Below are 20,932 nucleotides of genomic sequence, written 5' to 3'. Positions count from 1 at the left end.
TGGGAGGGGGGGGGGGGGAAGGGGAAAAAAAAAAAGTAAAAAGAAAGCTGGGCTGGTGGCTAGGATGTCTTTGAGTTGGAAGAGAAAGCCAGACCCAGAATGGTCAGGGGTGACAGGGACCACAGAACCAGCCAGGAAACCAGAACAAGGATGAACAAGGTAAGTGGGTTCTGGGTTCTATGAGTTAACCTGGGTGAATGAGCCGCACTCATTCAGGAGAGCTGCTGAGGCCAAGCTGGGTGATATGTGGCAGGAAGAAATGATTTTGGAGCAGCCTGGGTGGGCAGAGCACTTGTCTCACTCCCCGGCCCATGCCCATGAGGCTGCATTTAGTCTGGTCAGGAGACACTCAGGGATGAAGGCAAGCCAGGCCGGGCTAGGAGCCTAGACCCCATGTGGCACTCACCGAGACCATCCTGCCCTCAGAGGGCATGAAGGCAGGTCGGTTGCTGAGGCGCAGCTTGGTCTGCAGTGTGTTGAAGTTGATCTCCAGCTGACATTTCTCCTGCACTTTGGGTGGCTTGTGCAGGCGCCGGTAGTCACGGAAGTCCTCCAGCTTCTGCTGCATGGCATGCATGGTATTCTCCGGCACACGATTTTCTAGCCACGGGATGGTGCGGCGGATCCACTCTAACAGCTAAGGTGGGGTAGGCAGAGGCAGAGTGGTAAGGGTGCCCAAGGGGGAAGTGTGCAAGGGCATTTCCTCCCTGCCCCACCCCAGCATGCCCTTCCTGCACAGGGTCCCCTGAAAGCACACTCCCTACCCACTACCATCCAGGGACATCCCTAGACAACTACTGACAGGCTGGCTCCAAGGTGCTTCTTCCGAAAGCCATGGCTCTAAGATGCCTAGCTCCCAGAGTATGGAACTTAGAGTGAATATCACTAAGCCTCCAAAAGCCACACGCTCCATGATGCTTAGTTACCAGTGTATGACAACTCAACTCAGAGGCAACATCACTAAGCCTCTCTACCCTCCCAGAGGAAGGAACACAGAGCCATTGTCCACCAAGAGGCAGAAGCCCTGAGCTGTAGCCTAGGTCCTACTAACTGGGTGGGCCTTGGTTTCCTCATGTTTTCTAGAAATGTGGGTTCTAGGCCAAAAGGAATAGAGGTTGAGTTTTGGAACAGAGCTGCCTGGAGCCCAGAGCAGGAAAGTGCCTGGATTGTTTGCCTGCAGCAAAGGTGAATCAAAGGAACATGCAACACCTGCGTGGTGCCAGGCCTGTCCTGTGAATTAACTTCCCAATAACCACAGGAATCCCATAGGCTTTAGGTGTTGTGATCTGTCAGGTCATATGTCTTGCTGCCATGACCTAGCAGGGATTTAAGCCTGGGCACCAGCTCTATCTGTAGAGTTCAAGAAACTGACTTTTCTTTAAAAAAGAATCAAGTGGAATCATAACCCAAACAAAGCCAATGGCAGAATAGCAAACTCAGCCCTGTCCCATCCTGACCCCAGCAGTCTGACTATTACACCAAGCTGAGCCACAGCCTACACCATCTCTATACCAGACACAGCCCTGTTCTAATTCAAGCAATACTCATACAGCAGCAGTATACCAGGGGAAAGCCTTTGAGATTCCCTGGCTCAGATCTCATTTGATAAGTAAAAAATAAAATGACAAGAGTTAGAAAAGTGAAGGGAAGCTAAGCTGGGTGCTGGTGGCTCACATCTGTAATCCTATTTACTCAGGAGGCTGAGACCTGAGGATTGCAGTTCAAAGCCAGCCCTGGCAGGAAAATCTGTGAGACTCTTATCTCCAATTAACCATCTAAAAACCGGAAATGGAGCCGTGGCTCAAAGGAGCTCAAGGGCAGTACCCAGGCCCTGGGTTCAAGCTCCATGACTGACAAAAAGAGAGAGAGAAAAGTAAAGGTATTTCCCAGGCTCAGGGTAGCCCAGACAGGGCCCTCTGCCTTCCATCTCCCTATTTCTAGGAGAGGCAGAGCAGAACCTAAGCTGTCCCACATTAAATGCAGTGGGAGTGTTAACTACACCTAGCCATAATTCTGTGCCCAGAGTGGTTTGGAAGTACTGCCTGGGCTATTTGTCTCAGGATGGGGTGCAAGGTCTTGTGGGAACCAGGCAAGAAAAACCCAGGGGTACTCACATCGCTGGCCAGCTTCTCATAGTCTTCCATAAGCTGTTCATTCTCCTGGTTGACGGCCAACACTTTGCAGATGCGATTGGCTGCGGTTTCCGCCTGGCAACAAGATAGAGACAGTTACAACCCATGTACCCCAGCAGCAGGGGCACCTGAACACACCAGTGCTGACAGAGCCCCTCCCACACCCTGCAGCTCTCCATGGTTAGAAGGCACTCTCAAGACTCTGAAGCCATCTCTCTCCTCCCTCTCCTCACCAACTCCTTTGCTAGTCCCTGGCTGGGTCTCATGGGCCAAATGAGTCTCACTAAAGGCCTAGAGAAGAAGGGCCTTGACTTCCCAACATGCTTGTCAAGGAGAAACAAATCCAATAACTGATTGCCATCCAAATGCTCTGCTAGTGGGGGAGAGGAATGGAAACCCATGGCCATCCTGGAATTCCTAGAATCTCAAGGCTCAGGACCTCAGGCTGGATTGGTTAGAATCTTTCAAGATGTGGGAATTCAAAGCTGGGAGTCTATCAGAGTCTCGGAGGCTACCTGCAGAACCATTCTGTGTCCCTAGCTCAAAGCCTAGAGCCCTTAGAGAAAACAAGGGATGGCGCAGTGTACTGGGGACACAACTTAAGGATCACACTCTCGTGGGCCAGATGCCCAGGAAGCTCAGCCTCCCCTGGGCGCCACCACTGGGACAGCCAAGCTCACGCTGGGTACCAAATGCTGGGCAAGCAGAGGCCAGAGATGGATAGCCCCAGCAGTGAGAGAAAAGAAGACATGGAGGAATGCAACCAGCCAACAAATGCCTACAGAGCCAAGGGCACAGTCTTCCCTGACTGGGCAGAGCCTAGTGGACTAACACTCTCAAATCCACCTTGCTCTGAAGGTCAGATGGGTCTTTGTACATATTCTAACCCTCTGCCAAGGGGAAGTAAATAAGGACCCCTTTGGAGACCACAGGGTAGAAAGGACACAATCTGCAATATAGATAGGCAACTTGCAGACGATAAAGATACCTGGTTTCGGCAGAGGAAGACAACCTCTAGGTGAACAAGACAAAATGGGTTTCAACTGGAACAAGACCAACTGAGGTCACGGATGAGAAAGAACTTCCTAAGAATTAGAAGGGATGACTAAGTAGATTTAAATGTTTTGGTTTTTTTTTTTCCCAAGAACTTTTCAAAGAAGATACATGCCCACCAAATCACATGCCTTCTGGGTGACTGTTTTGGGGCAGAATGAGATCATTCTAAAGATCCCTTGAACTGCAAAGTCAAGAAGAATGTACCCCACAGGGCAGCCCATCAGGATGGGCCTCCCAGAGAACCTAAGAAGGGGGTGGGAATTTCAAGTTCCAAGTCTCAAGAAACAGAGGCAAGGAACACATCTACAGGCCCTCATCCCCTGCTCCCAACTCAGCTCTGCCCTGGAGATGCCATGGCCTCCAGACTTGTACACACAACTCCTGACGGATTGACACTCTGGAGGACCTCTGAGTAACCACAGGGTAACCAAATTCCTTCCTCAGAGCCTGGTGCACCCAGCTGGAAACTGACATCATGCGAACCAAGCAGATGTGCCCCAAGAGGCTGACAATCTGCCAGAAGTCACTCAGATTACATCCACTGCAGGTTCAAACAGGGGGCCATGGAGAGAAAATGTGTTCTCTACTGGGATGGCATTTATGTGAGAAGCAGTAGATGCCACAGACCCCAGGCACCAACATGCTTACAAGCAGCAAAGAACCATGGGTGGCCTTTACTATAAGCAGGAAGCAACAGCTGCTGCTGTGATTTTATTATTATTTTTTAATATTTATTTATTGGTGCTGGTCCTTGGGCTTGAACTCAAAACCTGAGTGCTGTCTCTGAGCTTTTTCATTTTTATTTTTTTTTGTCGGTCGTGGGGCTTGAACTCTGGGCCTGGGCACTGTCCCTCAGCTCTTCAGCTCAAGGCTAGCGCTCTACCACTTGAGCCACAGCCTCACTTCCTATCCTTGAGTTTTTTTGCTCAAGGCTAGTGCTCTACCAGTTGAGTCACAGCTCTGCCTCTGGTTTTTAGGTGGAAATTGGAGATAAGAGTCTCATGTACTTTCCTGCTCAGGCTGGTTTCGAACTGTGATCCTCAGATCTCTCAGCCTCCTGGGTAGCTAGGATTATAGGTGTGAGCCTCCATGCAGCATTCTGCAGGCTGCTGTGATTTCTATGGGTAAGGCTCACCTCGACCTCATTCCTAAGACCCTGGGCCATAAACTTTGATGTGTGGATTCAAACTGGTAGACAAGGTGTGTTCTGTGGGCTTAAGGGCCCAGCGGCCCCCATCCCTCCCCGCTGACTGTTGACTGTTTAGGATCAAGGATCCTGAGGGTGTCTTGAGGAGATTTCCTGTGGGACATCTACTTGTTTCCAAGTCCGCATCTCTGCCTGCCTCTCCTGGGCTGGCCTCAGCAGGCCACAAAGACTGAAAACTTAGCCAGTGTAACCCCAGATCTGCTATTGGGAATAACAAGTCACCAAAGGGTGCTTTTTAAATAAAGGGTTTGCTGCAAATGCACCTCCAGGCTGGAGTGCCTCAGGGGGCCGCAGGTAACTAACTGCAAGGCAGACTTGCTGCTTAAAGACAAACAAGGGGCAGATTCCCTAGAACTCTGTCCCTCCCATACGCTCCCTCTCAACTCCCTCCCATAGCGCACACCCCTGAGAAAGCCTGCTAGGGGGCTGGGTAAACAGATTTCTCTGTGGCCACTTTAAGAAGAGGGGCCTAGTCACCCCCAACCCTCAGCCCAAGTGGTGAGACAAGTCAGCTCAGGAAGAAGCAACTGGACCAATTTACAGATACTAGAGGAAGGGGAGGGGAAAGCCACTCCACCCAGGAAACCCAGGTGTTTGGCTTTCTAGCTTTGTCCTTTCACAACTGAATGCTGGACCCTGCGGGAGAATGAGGAGCCAGCACCAGAACCACAAGTCCACATGAGACCACAGAAAGACTGTAGTTTAGAGACTTGGCCCAGGGAGGAAAGATGTCATCTTGAGAAAAAGACAGAACTACAAAGAACCTCAAAAGAAAACTCAGGCAAGCCCCAACCCCAGCCCCAGGTTCTTTCCAAAAGAGATGGGTCATGCTGGAACCTACGGAGGGCCCGATGCCCAGGCCTTTCGGATGTGGACAAGAGTGGCATGAGACCACGTGACCTAAGCATAGCTGCGTCAAGGGGCTGAGAAAATAGTCTTTAGAAACAGGCCAAGATGCTTTATTTCCAGGTGTCAAAGGAAATGACTACAAGAAATGTGAGTTTCATGTTCCACAATTTTTATATTTTCATGTGCCTTGGTGACCTACTTTTCAATTGCATTACACAATGGAACGTGCAATTTTTGTTTCTGTTGTTATTTTTATAAGTTATGGTTTATTATCCCTGAAGTACTTAATCCATTGTCCCAGGCCAAACTGCTATCCTTAAGACCAGCACATTACTTAGAATAGGTATGGTGCAGACAGGGCTGGCACGCATTAAGGTGACATCAAGGTACTAAGCTCTACCCCACACAACCCACAGATTCATATGAATGCCACAAGGATCTCACTGCTGACAGTTTTAGCCAAAAATTTCCTTCTTCCCATAGCCCCTCGCTACCTAGTCTCGCCTCTTGTCTTGGGCTGGCAACTAAACCCAGTGCCCCAGCTGCCATGAGCCCAGCTTGGCCTCTGGTTGGCAAGAATCCCGGCTGCAGTGCTTTCTTAAGGTGAGTGGGCAGGAGGAACTGACAAGTAGATCCACAGCATCCTCTCTAGCTGTGCCTCAGTTTCTCACGACTCCCTGCAACACAGCAGCCTGGCAACAATTACTTGCGCTCGTGTCACAGGCTTCATCTCTTGCACCTTGGTTCTCATGATTTCTGCATGTAGCTCCTTTGTTGACACCCACTGTTTATCCCTCTCCGAGCATTTCTCTGCCTCAATATCCCCCCATAGCTCAAGACTGCAGCCCAGCAAAAAGCCCCCTGGCATTGTACATAGCCTCAGTAGAGCAGCTCTGTTCACAGCTGCTGCTTCCGTGTTTCTGGGGCTCTTCTGGGTGGACCTGAATTCCCAGGGCAGCAACAGAAGGACCATGGAAGTAGACCAAGTAATGACTAGGGGTTCACTGGATGGATGTGTGTGCAGCCCCATTGAACCCTAAAGTAGGCAGGGACACCCATAGCAGAGTTCGGTCAAGACAGCTCCGAAGCTGTTCCTAAGAGATCAGGAATTTCAAAGCACAAACCACAGGAACAAAACCTATTGCTCTCTCCTCATTCTAAACTTCTATGGGGGCGGGGGGGAGACTGTGAGAGAATGAGAAAAAAAAGCAGCCGAGAAGAGGCCAGGCCATCAACAAACACGTGCCCCACGTGCTTGTATACATGTGCCTGTGTGTGCCAGCTGAAGCCTAGCTGGTGCCACTGTCCCACATGAACAGCGACGGGTGTGGAGGGAGGAGGGCTGTGAGTGAGTTTTGGAAGACTTCCGGTGCCTTTCCCGGGGATGGTCAAGACAAGAAGAAACAAGGAGAGACTAGGGCAGAAGAGCTCCTCCCTAGCTCTTCCCCAGCCTGCTCGCTCTAAGCAGCCACCTCAGAGGTGGCCGGGCAGCTCTGTAGAAGGCTCCCGACCTACCACCCAAAGGGCTGGAGAGGAGTTCCCCCCCCACCAACACCCCTATCATACCCAGATGGTGACCCTGTCCTGAGATGCGGACAAAAGCATGAAATGGTTGCAGCAGGGATGAGTAAGAGGGAAGAGGGCAGGGGGAGGAGGATGGCAAGGGGATTTTGGAGGGAGAGAAAGCTGCCACACTCACCCCTACGCCACCATCGCCACACCCCCCCCACACCACACCACACACATGCATGCACTTTCCCCAGTATACTCAACACACCCCTTCTGAGCAATGTCGTCAGCCAGGATAGAACCCCTGAAGGAAAGGGGGACAAAGAGGAGGGGGGAGAGTCAGACAGAGAGGAAAGGCCATAGCAGAGCCAGCCTGGCTGGAGCTGTGGGCAGGTGCACTCTGGGTGGCCACGGGCTGGGGGCCCTACCAGGGCAAGCACACATGCTGCTCAGCTCCTGGGTGGGGGTGGGAGTCTGAGGAAGCCAGTGAGAGAGCAGCGCAAGTCAGGGACAGACAAAGCAGGAGGCAGGCCAGGAAGGGCTGGAAGGGGCCCGGGTAGCTGGAGGCCTCCAGGCTGGGTTTATCTCCGGCTGTCATCAGTGGCCAAAGGGTCTGAAGTACGTTTCCAGCAAGGAATGGGGCTACAACTGGCCCATCTGGGGGTCTCTGTGTTATTTTTTAAAGGTACCTCTTCCTAAAGGGACTTCATCTGAGAAAACACTGCACTGCTTTTTTGTGTGTGGTTGTGCCAGTCCTGGGTCTTGAACTCAGCTGTCGCTGAGCTATTGTGCTCAAGGCTAGCTTTCTACCACTTAAGTCACAGTTCCACTTCCAGCCTTTTGGTGGTTAATTGGAAATAAGAGTCTCACAGACTTTCCTGCCCAGGCTGACTCTGAATTGTGATCCTCAGATCTCAGCTTCCTAAGCAGCTAGGCTCATAGGCATGAGCTACCAGCGCCAGCAGTATTGCTTTGTTTATTTTTAGCAGGCATTTTAGTAGTATTTGAAGCTGCACTGAACTGTGGTACACATGGCACTCACACTGTATGCAACCTGTACAATGATCCACAGTTGCCTGGGCTGAGTAGCATCAGGCAGGGATCTGGCCTGGACACTAGGGAGGAGTCGGAAGCCTTCTTGCCCTGGCTGCAAGTTGAATTTAAGGACCTGGCCTAGCTCAGGCAGGAGGAGGAAGAGACAGAAGGGTAGGGGCCCTGGATAGTTAAGGGAACAGCCAGGAAGCAAGGTCAAAAGTTGTGCACCTTGGGATATGGGATCCTGTGCAGGGTCCTGGGAAGAGGCTGGGACCACAGCACCTTTCATGTCATGAGATCTGCTGTGCCCAGTGCATAAACATCAAGGCACAGGAGGCCAGTCCGAGGTTGGGCTTTTCTGGCATCTCAAAGTGTCCTGGCCAGGGCTCAGAGAGCATCCTATCCCCTGATGGAGGTAGAAGGGCTTTGCCATCCTTCCTAGCACCCAGGACCTAGGGCTGGAGTGCCCAGCGAGGATGGAAGAGATCAGCCTGAGTGTGGCAGGGAGAGTGGGCGAGGCCAAGGGTGAGCTCACCTTCTGCGCACCGAGAAGGCGCGGCAGTGACATGAAACATGAGGTCACATGGCCTCCCCTCCGGCCTTAGCAGGCCTACATATCTGCACAGAGAAGGAGAAGAGGTTGAGAGGAGAAAGTAGCAGCACAGCACAGCACAGCACAAACCTGAACAGCTGTAATGGTGGAATGGACAAAGAGGCGAAACAGACAGCAGAGAAGGGAGGGAGCAGAGAGAGGGGGACCACATGGGGGAAGGGAGGGAGATCAGGGAGGGAGACGGGGTGGGGGCAGGGCCAAGGGCGGGTGAGCTTCCCATCATGCACTTCAAGATGCTCAATCAGACACGGTAGATGGTCACTCAGACGCCATGCAGAGCACATGACAGGCCTGCGGACTAAAGCTGTGAATGTTCTGTGGTCAGAGTGACACTGCAGGATGGACATCTGCTGCCCAAGCTAAGCTTGGGAATGAACATGTTCTAGTCTTCAAGGCGTGTAGTGTGACTGGGGCCCTTGTACAATACACAACCTGCACAACTGGACTTTTAGCCTCAGCCCTCCCTGAGCAAACCTGGACCAGGACACATGTAGGACTCACAGCTACCCACCTCTCTCTCTCCACCCCCGCCACCCTGGGCTTGTGCTGGCCTACATCCCAGAACACCAGTGGTGCAATGATCATGTGGCCCACAGGAGGTTTATAATGCCTTTGCACAAATGGGAACGTGAAGAGTGGGGATGAGGCTCAGACCTGCCTCTGGAGGAAGCCCAGGGAAACCCATCGCTTCCACAGAGCTAGGCCTGGCAGGCTGCAGCCCACACGGCCCTTGCACCCAGCCTTCACTATCTAGCCCAGTCAGCTGGTCCAGAGGTGAGCTCATCTTCATCATCTCAGTAACATGAGAACATGAGAGAGACAGCAGAGGTGAGGCAGGAGAAAAGGGCCGAGCAAGAACACTCCAGAACCAGAGCTAATGCTACCCATAAGAACAGACTGTCCAGACGCCTGCAAGGTGGGGGGCAGGAGGGCATGGGTGGGGTCCCACATGAGGTATGCTGGGCCTGGAAGGAGCAGGGGCCCCAGGTACCTTCTGCGCTCCAGAGAAGGCATGGTAGAAGCTGGACACGTAAGTCATGATGGCTTTCTCATCTGGCCGGGCAGTTCCGACAATGTCTGCCAAGAAAGATCTGTGGTTAGAGCCAGCAGGTGAGTACCCGGTACCTCCTATACACAGATGGAAAGAGTCCTGCACATTGGGAGTTTGTCGCACCAAAAATGCCAAGCAGCGGGCCAGGCTGCCAACAGGAACATGGGATGCAGAGGACTGGGGAAATAGGGGATGCTCTGCTGGGAAGCATTCAATGGCAGGAGTGAAGGGGTCAGAGGGAATAGGAAGGTTGTGTAAGTACTGGTGGCTTCTGCCTGTAATCCTAGTGCCTCAGATGGCTGAGATCTGAGGATCTCAGTTCAAAGCCAGCCCAGGCAGGACAGCCCATACCAGCTAAGAGACAGGCCCTGAGTGCTGCCACAAATGCCTCCATACTGGCACATGCATGCACGCGTGTGTGTGCGTGCACAAACACACATACACACACTCACACATACACATTTAAAAAAAACACCTTTTTAGGTCAAGGGGGAGATCTGATTATGAACTGGAGGTAGTCAAGGGATGACTGTCATTTTGTTAGATGTGAAAACTGATTTCAAGATACACAATTTTTTATTTTCATTTTTTATTTTTTGCTTGTTATGGGGCTTGAGCTCAGGGCCTGGGCGCTGTCCCTGAGCTTTTCTGTTAAATGCTAGCACCCTACCATTTTGAGCCACAGAGCTATGTCGAGTTTTCTGGTGGTTAACTGGAGATAAGAGTCTCATGGACTTTTCTGCCTGGGCTGACTTCAAACAGATCCTCAGACCTCAGCCTCCTGCATAGCTAGGATTACAGAAGTGAGCCACAGTGCCTGGCTCAAAAAAATAAAATAAAAATAAATTATATATGTATGTATTTGGAAGTAGACAGTGGTACCCAAGATCTGATTTAATATATTTCAATAAAGAAAAAAAATCCCAATTATCTTATCTAGATGATCCATATATGAGCTCATTATGCTATTCTCATACTTCTGGTCACTTTTTTTAAAAAAATTGTTTTGTTGGCTGTGGGGCTTGAACTCAAGGCCTGGGTGCTGTCCCTGAGCCTCTTTGTGCTCAAGGCTAGTGTTCTACCACTTGATCCATAGTGTCACTTCTGCTTTTTTTTTTTTGTCTGTCGTGGGGCTTGAACTCTGGGCCTGGGCACTGTCCTTCAGCTCTTCAGCTCAAGGCCAGTGCTCTACCACTTGAGCTACAGTGCCACTTCCAGTTTTCTGGTGGTTTATTGGAGATAGGAGTCTCACAGTCTTTCCTGCCCGGGCTGGCTTTGAACCGTGATTCTCAGATCTCAGCCTCCTGAGTAGCTAGGATTACAGGCGTGAGCCACCAGCGCCCGGCCACTTCTGCTTTTTGAGTGGTTAATTGGAGATAAGAATCTCATGGGGACTTTTCTTTTTTTTTTTTTTTGTCGGTCATGGGGCTTGAACTCTGGGCCTGGGCGCTGTCCCTTAGCTCTTCAGCTCAAGGTGAGTGCTCTAACACTTGAGTTACAGCGCCACTTCTGGTTTTCTAGTGGTTTATTGGAGATAGGAGTCTCACAGTCTTTCCTGCCCGGGCTGGCTTTGAACTGCAATTCTCAGATCTCAGCCTCCTGAGTAGCTAGGATTACAGGCGTGAGCCACCGGTGCCGGGCTTCATGGGGACTTTTCTGCCTGAGCTGGCTTTGAACTGCAATCCTCATATCTCAGCCTCCTGAGTAGCTAGGATTATAGGGGTGAGCCACTGGCACCCAGCTAAAAAAATTTTTAGTAGTATTTTCAACTTTAAGAGGTCAGTAGGGTTGGGCATGGTGGCATACACCTGTAATCCCAGCTAAGTGGTAGGTGGAGGCAGGATAGAGTTCAAAGCCAATCTGGGCAATGTTAGCACAAGATTCTATTTTGAAAACTGAAATCAAATCAAAGGGCTGGGGATACAGCTCAGGTAGTAGAGCCCTCGCCTGGCATGTCCATGGTTCAATCAACATAGGAAAAAGAAGAGAAGAGCCACCAGGGTGGGGCAGGAAGCAGAAGGGAAGGAGGCAGCATGGGAGCCGCCTCCTCCGGCTGGAGCTGGGCACCAGGGCAGTCCATGCCAGAGCTTTCTGGCTCTCTCCTCAGAAGTGGGGGGAGGGGTGTGCCCCCAGGACCACAAGGACTTAGAAGGAGGCAGGAGCAGGCAGCACAGCCAGAGGAGGTGAGGGTTCTGAGGTCTACGGTCTGCCAACTACCCCAGAGTACAATGGGTTAGGATGATAGGCCTCTGCAGGGCGCCTCTCAGCCAGAGGACCCCATCCCTACCATCCCAAATGGTGGACAGGAGCTGAGTCAAAAGGGAACACTCCATCCCACTCACCCCCACACCCACTCCCCTGACCCCCAAAGGTGAGAGCTTCCTTAGGCCACGGGTACCTGTGTCATACCAGCTAGCTCCTCTCCTCCAAACCACAGGGAGCTGCAGAATCCTGGCATGCAAGGGACCCCAGGCTCCTCAAATGGGGTTTAACTGGGGAGGGGGGGCACGGGGCTCGAACCCAGGGCCTGGGTGCTGTCCCTGAACTTTTTCACCTAAGGCTAGTACTCTACCACTTTGAGCCACAGCGCCACTTCTGGCTTTCTGGTGGTTCACTGGAGGTAAGAGTCTCACGGACTTTCCTGCGCAGGCTGTCTTCGAACTGTGATCCTCAGACCTCAGCCTACAGAGTAGCTAGGATTACAGGTGTGAGCCACTGGCACCTGGCTTCAAATGGGGTTTAGCAGACAGACCAGGCCCTCCCCCTTCTGCCTCGGGGAAGAGCCAGGGGGCACGGAAGGACAGTGCTTTACCTTCAGCGTCCAGCATCTTGGGGATGTCCAGGTACTTCTCTGCCACATCGAAGGCTGTATTCAGGTTTGTGAGTGGATCGTCCTGGAGGGAAAGAGGAGAAAGCCATGACAAAGAGCATGACACCCAGCTGTGGTCACCAAAACTGGTTGGGGTGGCTGGGGTACTTCTACCCATCACGTTCCTCCTTGAACTTCCATACAGAGTGAGCAACACTGGCCTGGTGCTAGGATTGCTAAGAAATGCATGCTGGGAGCAGGGCAACCATTCATGCTGCCACCAGCCAGTGGGACTCAGTTTCCCCATCCATAACTCAAGAGTTGAGTTACAAGCTCTGAATCAGGAGCCTATGCTCCATGAAGTTTATTTTATTTTATTTTTTGTCAGTCATGGGGCTTGAACTCTGGGCCTGAGCGCTGTCCCTCAGCTCTTCAGCTCAAGGCTAGAGCTCTACCATTTGAGCTACAGCTCTACTTCTGGTTTTCTGGTGGTTTATTGGAGGTAAGAGTCTCATGGACTTTCCTGCCTTGGCTGGCTTTGAACCACGATCCTCAGATCTCAGCCTCCTGAGTAGCTAGGATGTAGTAGCTAGGATTACAGGTGTGAGCCACTAGTGCCCGGCTCCATGAAGTTTCTGAGCTCTTTCAAGTAGCCAGAGCCTTCTGATTCCCTGTGCCTCTGCCACCTTCTTGGGAATGATGAGGTTGTGGGAAAATGGGGATTCCTGCACATTGGGATATAATGCAAACACTGGTGGGGATATAAAACAGTGCAGCTGCTGTGGAGACCATTATGGCAGATCCTCAAAGACCTAAACACAGGCCAGGCACAGGAGCTCAAGCCTGCAGTCACTCAGAAGACAGAGGTCAGTAGGATCACAATTTGGAGCCAGCAGGACCTGGGAGCTATCCTTTAGTTTTTGTTTGCTCAAAGCTGGTGTTCTACCACTTAAGCCACAGCTCCACTTCCAGCTTTTTGGTGGCTAATTGGAGCGAAGAGTCTCCTGCCCCAGCTGGCTTTGAACCACAATCCTCAGATCTCAGCCTCCTGAGTAGCAGGGATTACAGGTGTGAGCCACCAGCGCCCAGCCAGCAAAGAAGTTTTGTTTGACAGCTCAGAAATCAGTTTTCCTGTATGTTCAATACAAAGCAACAGAGGAATAAATGCACACATTTGGCAGTTTTCAGAGGAAATTATTCAAAATAGAGCAAGATAGGGGTCCTTCTGGGAACTTGACAGTAGCCAGGTTAATAAAATAAATAGCACCCAGCAGTGAAGGTCATTTCCATCGAGGGCTGGTGCAACTGAGGTTAGTGTGCAGGCTCCAAGTGTATTCTCCCCGCCCCCCCCCAAAAGCCAGGACCAGAAGAAGGAACTTCCCCATGGAAGCCCCCTACTCTCAAGCACCAGTTGGCTCTGCAGTTGGCTCTGGGAAGTTTTCCCAGCTCTCCAGGCTCAAGTCTGTGCAGGGACTGGGCTGTGCATCATGGACGGTGCTGAGCTGAAGAGAAGGAGTGAACACCTAACAGGCAAAATGGGCAGAGAGGAAGAGAGGCTGAGGGGGGACCCTAGCAGGGTGCCAGACACTCCTGGACTCCTGTCTCCCAAAGGCTTGTAGCTTCTGCAGCCTCCAGAGTGGACAAGTGACTTCAGAGGCTCAGCCAGCATAGGTGCCACTTTCTATGGAAGGTGGGAAATTGCTGTGCACATGGGTGTGACACACCTGCCAGCCCAGCCCAGCCCAGCAGCTCAACAGGAAGGCATATAAGGCTGCCACAACTCTCAGGATGCTATAGCTTCTCAATGTGTGTGTGTGTGTGTGTGTTTTCCTTTGCAAAACAGCTAAACTAGTAGGCTGGGATCTCCCCTGTCCCTAGGTTAGCTTGAGGAAAGCTAGGCCTTGATATCCACACAGACTAGACTGAGCCACATACAGAGCCAGGCCACCAACTCTTCTCCTTCAGCAGATGGACCCTTGTAGGTGGGCAGAGGTCCCAGCCCCAAGCTTCAGGTGTCCCTTTCTTCCTCACAGGTCCTTGGTGGCAGCTTGTGAACTACCCTCCCCCAAATGGAGGGTGCTCAGCATGGATAATGTATACCTTGCTCAGGCATTGGTTGGCTAGAGACCCTTCCCAGGACACAGGCAGGCAGGGACTGTCCTGAGCACACTGCCTTCCAGCTATCAAAAGGCAGTGCAGCAATGCAAGACCCTCATTCCTAGAAGTCCTCTCGCTACAAGATCTGATCATGGACAGGTGACATTTTGATTTTATTCCAGATCACCAATTAGGGGTTTAGGAGGGCTCAAGTGCCCGACCCATAGATACGCAGGGCATTGGTCTCTTGGCCCTGGGATGGATATGAGGACAGGCCAATGTCTTTTAACCAGTGTGGATGCCAAGAACTGCTAAGCTCGAAACAGCCCCTGACTCCTCATCACACACACACACACACACACACACACACACACCATTACATACTTGCGCAAGAAAACCACCTAGCAGTGCCATGCCAGCTGCACAAATGAAGTTACCGAGATGGTGTACACCTGCAGTCCCAGGCTCCTCAGGAGCTGTGGCAGGATAATCCCTTGAGCTCTAGAGCCCAAAGACCAGTGTGGGCTATGTAGCCAGCAGCATGGCAAGAGCACAAATGTAACCCAGCAGCAACCAAGAGAATCAAACCTACGGATGGGATACCCTGCCTGAAACTGCACAGCAGGGCAGGGACAAGCCTGGGATTAGTGTCTCCTAGGAGATGCAATGCTTGAAATCATGGGACTAAAATCTCCACCACAGAAAGCCAGGAATAATAGAAGAGAGAAGTACCACGCAGCCTGCCATCACACTAAGGACACAGCCACCACGGCTCTGGTAGCGGCAGTTATCTGGTGGGCTGTATGTGTGGGGTACCATGTCATACATGCTGGGTAAAGAGGCAACCCTCGGGCTGGGAAGGTGGCTCAGTGGTAGAGCGCTTGCCTTGCATGCCTGAGGCCCTGGGTTCGATTCCTCAGCACCACATAAGCAAAAAGAAAAAAGCCAGAAGTGGCGCTGTGGCTCAAGTGGTAGAGTGCTAGCCTTGAGCTGAAGAGCTGAGGGACAGCGCCCAGGCCCAGAGTTCAGGCCCCACGACCGGACCCCAAAAAAAAAACAAAAAAGAGGCAACCCTCACAGGGAAGGTGTTTTTCTTATCACTTCTAGATAGGGCTTTGACTGGCTAGTGTATAGGTTCAAAACCCCTCGGCCTGGACTTTCCTAGACAGACTGTCCTGCCCTCTCTCCCAGTCTACCCCACCCACCAGAGACCAGAGGGCCAGGAGGTGGAGGCCCACATACCTTCCGCAGCTTCCCATAGTCAATCAGTTCTGGCCGGTGTCGGTGAATCAAGGCACAGAAGCCAAGGCCGTCCTTCCAGCTGCCGGAGAAGAGGGAGAAAGAACAAGGTACGCTAGTGAGTAAGCCCCGTGGGGGTGGAGGAGGTAGCCCAGCCAAGGGCACCGTTGCAAGCTGGGGCCTCTTATGCTCCATGGATGATTCCCTAACTCCACGGAGCAGGATTTGGAAGACAGGATGGAAATTCTGCTTGCCACACTCCTAGGCACTGAGGTCAAGCTTGGGATGGGGTTGGCCAGTTAAGATGAACTGGGGACATCCAGCTTTCCCCACACCAAGCTTACAGCCCTGGTCTTGCTAGTCTGTAATTTCTCAGTACCTTCTCCTTCCAGCTCTTCCACTACCATACCCATCAACCAGAGGGGTGTCAGGCAGTGGATGTGGCCACGGTACTGGGGGGAGGGTGGAGAGGTCCAAAGGCACAGCAACACCTCTTCCCCCAAAAGGCCACTTCCTCCCTGTGAGGGCCCAATGGTGCTCTGGAATGGAGATCATCCGGCCAAGGGGCCTGGAGTTGCTGAAGGAGGCTGCAGAAGTCCTGGCCCCTACACTCACCTGATGTGGAAGTTCTGGATGTTGACATTTTTGTAAGGGGCCGTCTTCCTCTGACACCACAGGAGCAGCCCTTCCTTGGCCGAGGTCTCTGTGGGGAAGGGGATGGGTAGAGGTCAATGCCTGACCCAGGGGAAGCAGAGGGAAGCGGAAGGGGTGGGGAGGCTGGCTCACAAAGGGCCCCACCGTGATGTCTAGAGTCCAACCCTGCTGCTAAGGAGGGAAGAAGCCCAGGCTATTCTTCCTGGCTGTTTGATTGTTTCAGAAGTTATTCGAGAACAGAAAGGCAAGCTAGCCACATCAGACACTGAAAATCAGAGACAGGAGCTGCTTTTCAGACTTTTGGAGCACCGTCCAGGCTCCTTTTCATTCAAAGAAGTGGTAGCAAGACAAGAAAAGTTAGCAACCTCTAACAAGTGGTAGCTCTGGGGAGAACTCCGAACAGTCTTGAAAATCTACAGGTCCAGAGAAGCCTCAGGATGGTATTATACAGCCTACAAAGCGCAAAGAGCACAGGAGAAGAACGTGATGATTCTGACCCAGGTTTTTATGTTTACTTAAATAAATAATGGCTGCCTATATTTACTGCGTACTGTGTGTACGCAGCAGTCAGGTGTCCGATGACAGGGGACGCAGGTTGCTCTCAGCATCAATAGGCAGCAAACTGCACTGCCCCCTGGGGTCATGTCTATGAATTGCAGGTTATGGTACCCAGTGAAGTGGGTTCATGGTTGATCTCATTTATTTTCACAAAGTGGACTCAAAAATGTTAAAATATGCCTACAAAGATTATAACACCTCAGGCAGGAGCATACAAAAATGGTCTCAGCTAGTGTTGCTACTGAGTTCAAGCTCCCATGTTAAAAAAAACACAACAAAATGGACAATTTGAATCAACAAGAACTCCACCCAAAAGAATAAAGAAAAGCAAGACAACTATTTGAAAAATAAATTTATATCCACTATCACTAACAAGAAGCACACTTTAAGAGAGTATTGTGGGCCATACTTCAAACTTCAGACTTTAGACTTCAGTGCTGAATTATACAGTATCGAAACCTAAAATTTGCATAACAAAATAAATTACCCACATTGTTCACATCAAGACATGCCTTTGGATAAAACTGCTTATGATTTCTATGCCACTAAAATGAACCAAATAGTTCAAACCCCATGACTGACAAAAGCTAAACTAAACCAAAAATATTTTTAAAACATGATTTCCATTTCATAATTTAAAAATTGGTTCTTATACATGTGTTTTAGCATGTTCGCAACAATATACAATATCATAAAATATATACATGCACATCAAACAGCCTCAAAAACTGCTGTACAGAAGGACCACTGACCGTCCCAATCATTGTGGGCCCCCCTGCAGATCCACAGAGTTGCCACTAGAGGGTGCTGTGAGAGCAAAGTGATGGACTCAGCTCCCTGTCTCTGATCTCTACTTTGTTTTTCTCACCAAGACTGTGATGGGGTTTCTAATAAACTTCCCACCACAGCTCTGGGCTTCCTCAAATGGGAGGAGCCATAATACATCTGTAGGTTGTTTACTGGATGATGTTGATGCTTACTGCTATTAACTTTCCCCTCAAGGCTATTTTCCCTTTATCCTTTAAGTTTTGATCCAACATAACCACAGGAAAAAGCTCCATTAAAAAAAAGAAAGAAAGAAAAGAAAAAAGAAAAAAGCTCTTTCCCTACACCAGAACAAGAGGCCTAGGGACAGAAATGACCTGTGATCCAGTATGGTTGCCCCAGGAGAAGGAGTTTCCCTGGCTGAGCCCAGAGAGGAAGAAAGATGAAGAAGGCCAGGGAATGGTAACAAGCTTGAGGAATGGAAGACAGCAGAGACCTACCTTCCACAGAGATGTCTTGGATGGCAAAGCGAAGGATGATGGTCCAGATCATACCCAAGGTCATTTTCACGTTCCCGTCCACGATTTCTACAGAAAGAACAGCACGCTACGTGAGTGAGGACCGATGACAGGAGGCCAGAATTACCATCCCCAGAATTCCCTCATAGGTCCACACACCTAGGCCTCCAAACCAACAGAGCTCCATCCAGCTTGCAGAGGAAAAGAGTAGATTTTTATTTTTATTTTTGTGCTGAGGATGGAGCTCAGGGCCTTGAACATACTAAGTATACACTCTACCTGTGAGCCATCCTACCTCTCAATCCCTAAAAGAAAGTTTTTAAGTCAGTGCTATCAACCAACAGTTAGATGCTAGGAGAGAAGTCTATCTTGGGCCACAGAGAAGAGGTGCCTTAAGCTCTGAACTGTGTCACCAGCCTGACAGATGAGAGGGGCTGGATTTCTAAGTCATCCCACAGCTTTGGACCACTCCATGAGCTGGGTCCTATATAATCACTATGCTCAGAACGGCAGTCCACACAGAGAGCTGCAGACTTGACAGTTCTATAAAATATACCTTGAATGGTCCTCGGACTCCCCAATCAACTCTCTTAGGCCATTCCTAAGGTACTCATATAGAATTTTATTTTTTAATTATACATCAAGTTCTTCACTTAGAAACCTGCTCTTTGGTACAAGCAGTAATTTTTAAACTATTAAATGCTGTAAATTCTATTTTTTTTAAATACCAGGCCTAGAAGCACAAATACAAACATAAATCAGTTCTGTTTTTTTGTTTGTTTGTTTTGTTTTTTTTTTTTTTTTTTTTGTTGGTCGTGGGGTTTGAACTCTGGGCCTGGGCGCTGTCCCTCAGCTCTTCAGCTCAAGGCGAGCGCTCTACCTCTTGAGCTACAGCGCCACTTCCAATCAGTTCTGTTTTTAAGGAGCCTAAGTCACAGGGCTCTTTATGGTCTTGGTGGTTGGACAGTGAGACTCCTTAGCAGACCAGGGAAGGCTGACCTATTACAAGGTACGCTCAGTCAAGAGTAAGAAACCAAGGAATATCTTATTTTCCCCTTTTTAGGAGAGATCAGGAGATCCATGAGAGGGGTCACTTCCACATGCATGAGGGTCTGTACCCGCACATCCCTAACTATGGTGATTCCAGTGCGGCAAGCCTTGCTCTAGGATCTTTGCCCCTTCTTCAAAAACTAGGGCAGAACTGCACACAGCTCTACAGCCGACAAGTTTCAAAGCAGAGAGCTACTTCCCGCAAGCAGCAGCTCCACTGAGTCTGCGTGTGGGTAACTGGCGAAGGAAGACCAGTATCCACTTGGGACACCAGATAGGACAGAGTGCTTCCCACTAACAGAGCCCCAGGCTCCAGGAGAGCACTAGCCCATGCTGGAAGACTTGGTGCCAGTGGCTCACGCCGGTAATCCTAACTACTCAGGAAGCTGAGATCTGAGGACTGCAGTTCAAAGCCAGATTGGGCAGGGAAGTCTGTGTAACTCTTATCTCCAATTAACCACCTGAAAACCGGAAGTGGAGCTATAGCTCAAATGGCAGAGTGCTAGCCTTGAACTGAAGAGCTCAGGGACAGTGCCCAGATCCAGAGTTCAAGCCCCACAAACAACAACAACAACAAAAAAGATATAGACAGCCACATCCAGCATAAAACTATTTTCAGTCAAACGTAGTGATTCACATCTGTAATTCTAGCTATGTAGGAGGCAGATGTAGGAGGATCACAGTCTGAGGTTGGCCTCAGGCCCCCCCCCAAAAAAGTGCAAGACTCTACCTGTAAACAAACTAAAAAGCAAAGCACTGAGAGCATCTGTCTAGTGAGCATGAGGCCTTGAGTTCAACACACAGAACTCTAACCCCGCTCCTACCCACCAAAAAAAAAAAATCAGTTCATAAAGTGATGATCATTTTATCTATAGCTTCCAATGCTTTGATATCTGTAACACTTAAAGAGTTTAAAGTGATAAGAAAAGTCTAAGTTCTCAGTAGGTAAATAGGCAACAGGCACAAACAGACATATCACCATATCACAAAACATGAACTATAAATAACCAATTCATAAGCATGTTTAATCTCGCTTGAAATCAAAGAAATAAGATTATTTTTCCAGTGATTAAGTCTGCAAAGTTAAAAAACTAAAACAGGCATACGTCTCAGTATTTTCAGGATTTACAGCTAGAAGTATAAACTGGCTCTGTGTGTGTGTGTGTGTGTGTGTGTGTGTGTGTGTGTGTGTGTGTGTGTGTGTACCCAAGTGCTTGAATTCAGGGGCTGGGCACTATCCTGTGTGTGTGTGTGTGTGTGTGTGTGTACCCAAGTGCTTGAATTCAGGGGCTGGGCACTATCCCTGAGCTTTTGTGCTCAAGGCTAGTGGAGCCATGGCTCCACTTCTCGCTTTTTGGTGGTTAATTGGAGATAAGAGTCTCACGACTTTGTTGCTGAAACTGTGCATTCTGTTCCCTTCCAGGATGCCAGCTCCACAAGGTCAGGCTTTTTCCTGGTTTGTATCACTGCTTAGCATCTGGTGCAGTACCTGGCAGTGAGGACATTCTCCACTAGTATTTGCTGAGTGAGTGAATGAGTGAATGAATGAATGAATGAATGAACCCTGGCAGGCACTAATATAATGACTGCATGTTCAGAGGCCTCTAGGAACACAGCGGGCTTTCCCAGAGCAGGCCCAAGCATGGGGCACAGCAAGGATGTGCTCAAACAGAAAACAGCCAGCAAAGACTGCGCTCATGAGTTTTTAATGACTTAAAAAAAATCTTGATAATGACATTTTATGGAGAGCATTTCAACTCTAAGAGAAATCTCACAATAAAAAAAAAAAA

General features: G+C 50.1%; 1 protein-coding gene across 1 annotated transcript in view; it reads right to left on the bottom strand.

Annotated features, from left to right (window-relative positions):
• Nucleotides 1–20,932, bottom strand: part of Actn1 (actinin, alpha 1) — a 50,028-nt gene that overhangs the window by 16,136 nt on the left and 12,960 nt on the right. The window contains exons 5-11 of the mRNA XM_013013693.1: nucleotides 18,075–18,161; nucleotides 16,213–16,300; nucleotides 15,601–15,679; nucleotides 12,265–12,346; nucleotides 9,393–9,478; nucleotides 2,115–2,207; nucleotides 407–637 (exon numbers count right to left, since the gene is read on the bottom strand). Coding sequence (XP_012869147.1) covers nucleotides 407–637; nucleotides 2,115–2,207; nucleotides 9,393–9,478; nucleotides 12,265–12,346; nucleotides 15,601–15,679; nucleotides 16,213–16,300; nucleotides 18,075–18,161 — 746 coding nt within the window. The remainder of the gene's footprint in view (nucleotides 1–406; nucleotides 638–2,114; nucleotides 2,208–9,392; nucleotides 9,479–12,264; nucleotides 12,347–15,600; nucleotides 15,680–16,212; nucleotides 16,301–18,074; nucleotides 18,162–20,932) is intronic.

This window comes from Dipodomys ordii, unplaced genomic scaffold (assembly GCF_000151885.1).
Source record: "Dipodomys ordii isolate 6190 unplaced genomic scaffold, Dord_2.0 Scaffold2, whole genome shotgun sequence".
Lineage (NCBI taxonomy): Eukaryota > Metazoa > Chordata > Mammalia > Rodentia > Heteromyidae > Dipodomys > Dipodomys ordii.
This window is presented reverse-complemented; position numbering and strand designations above follow the sequence as displayed.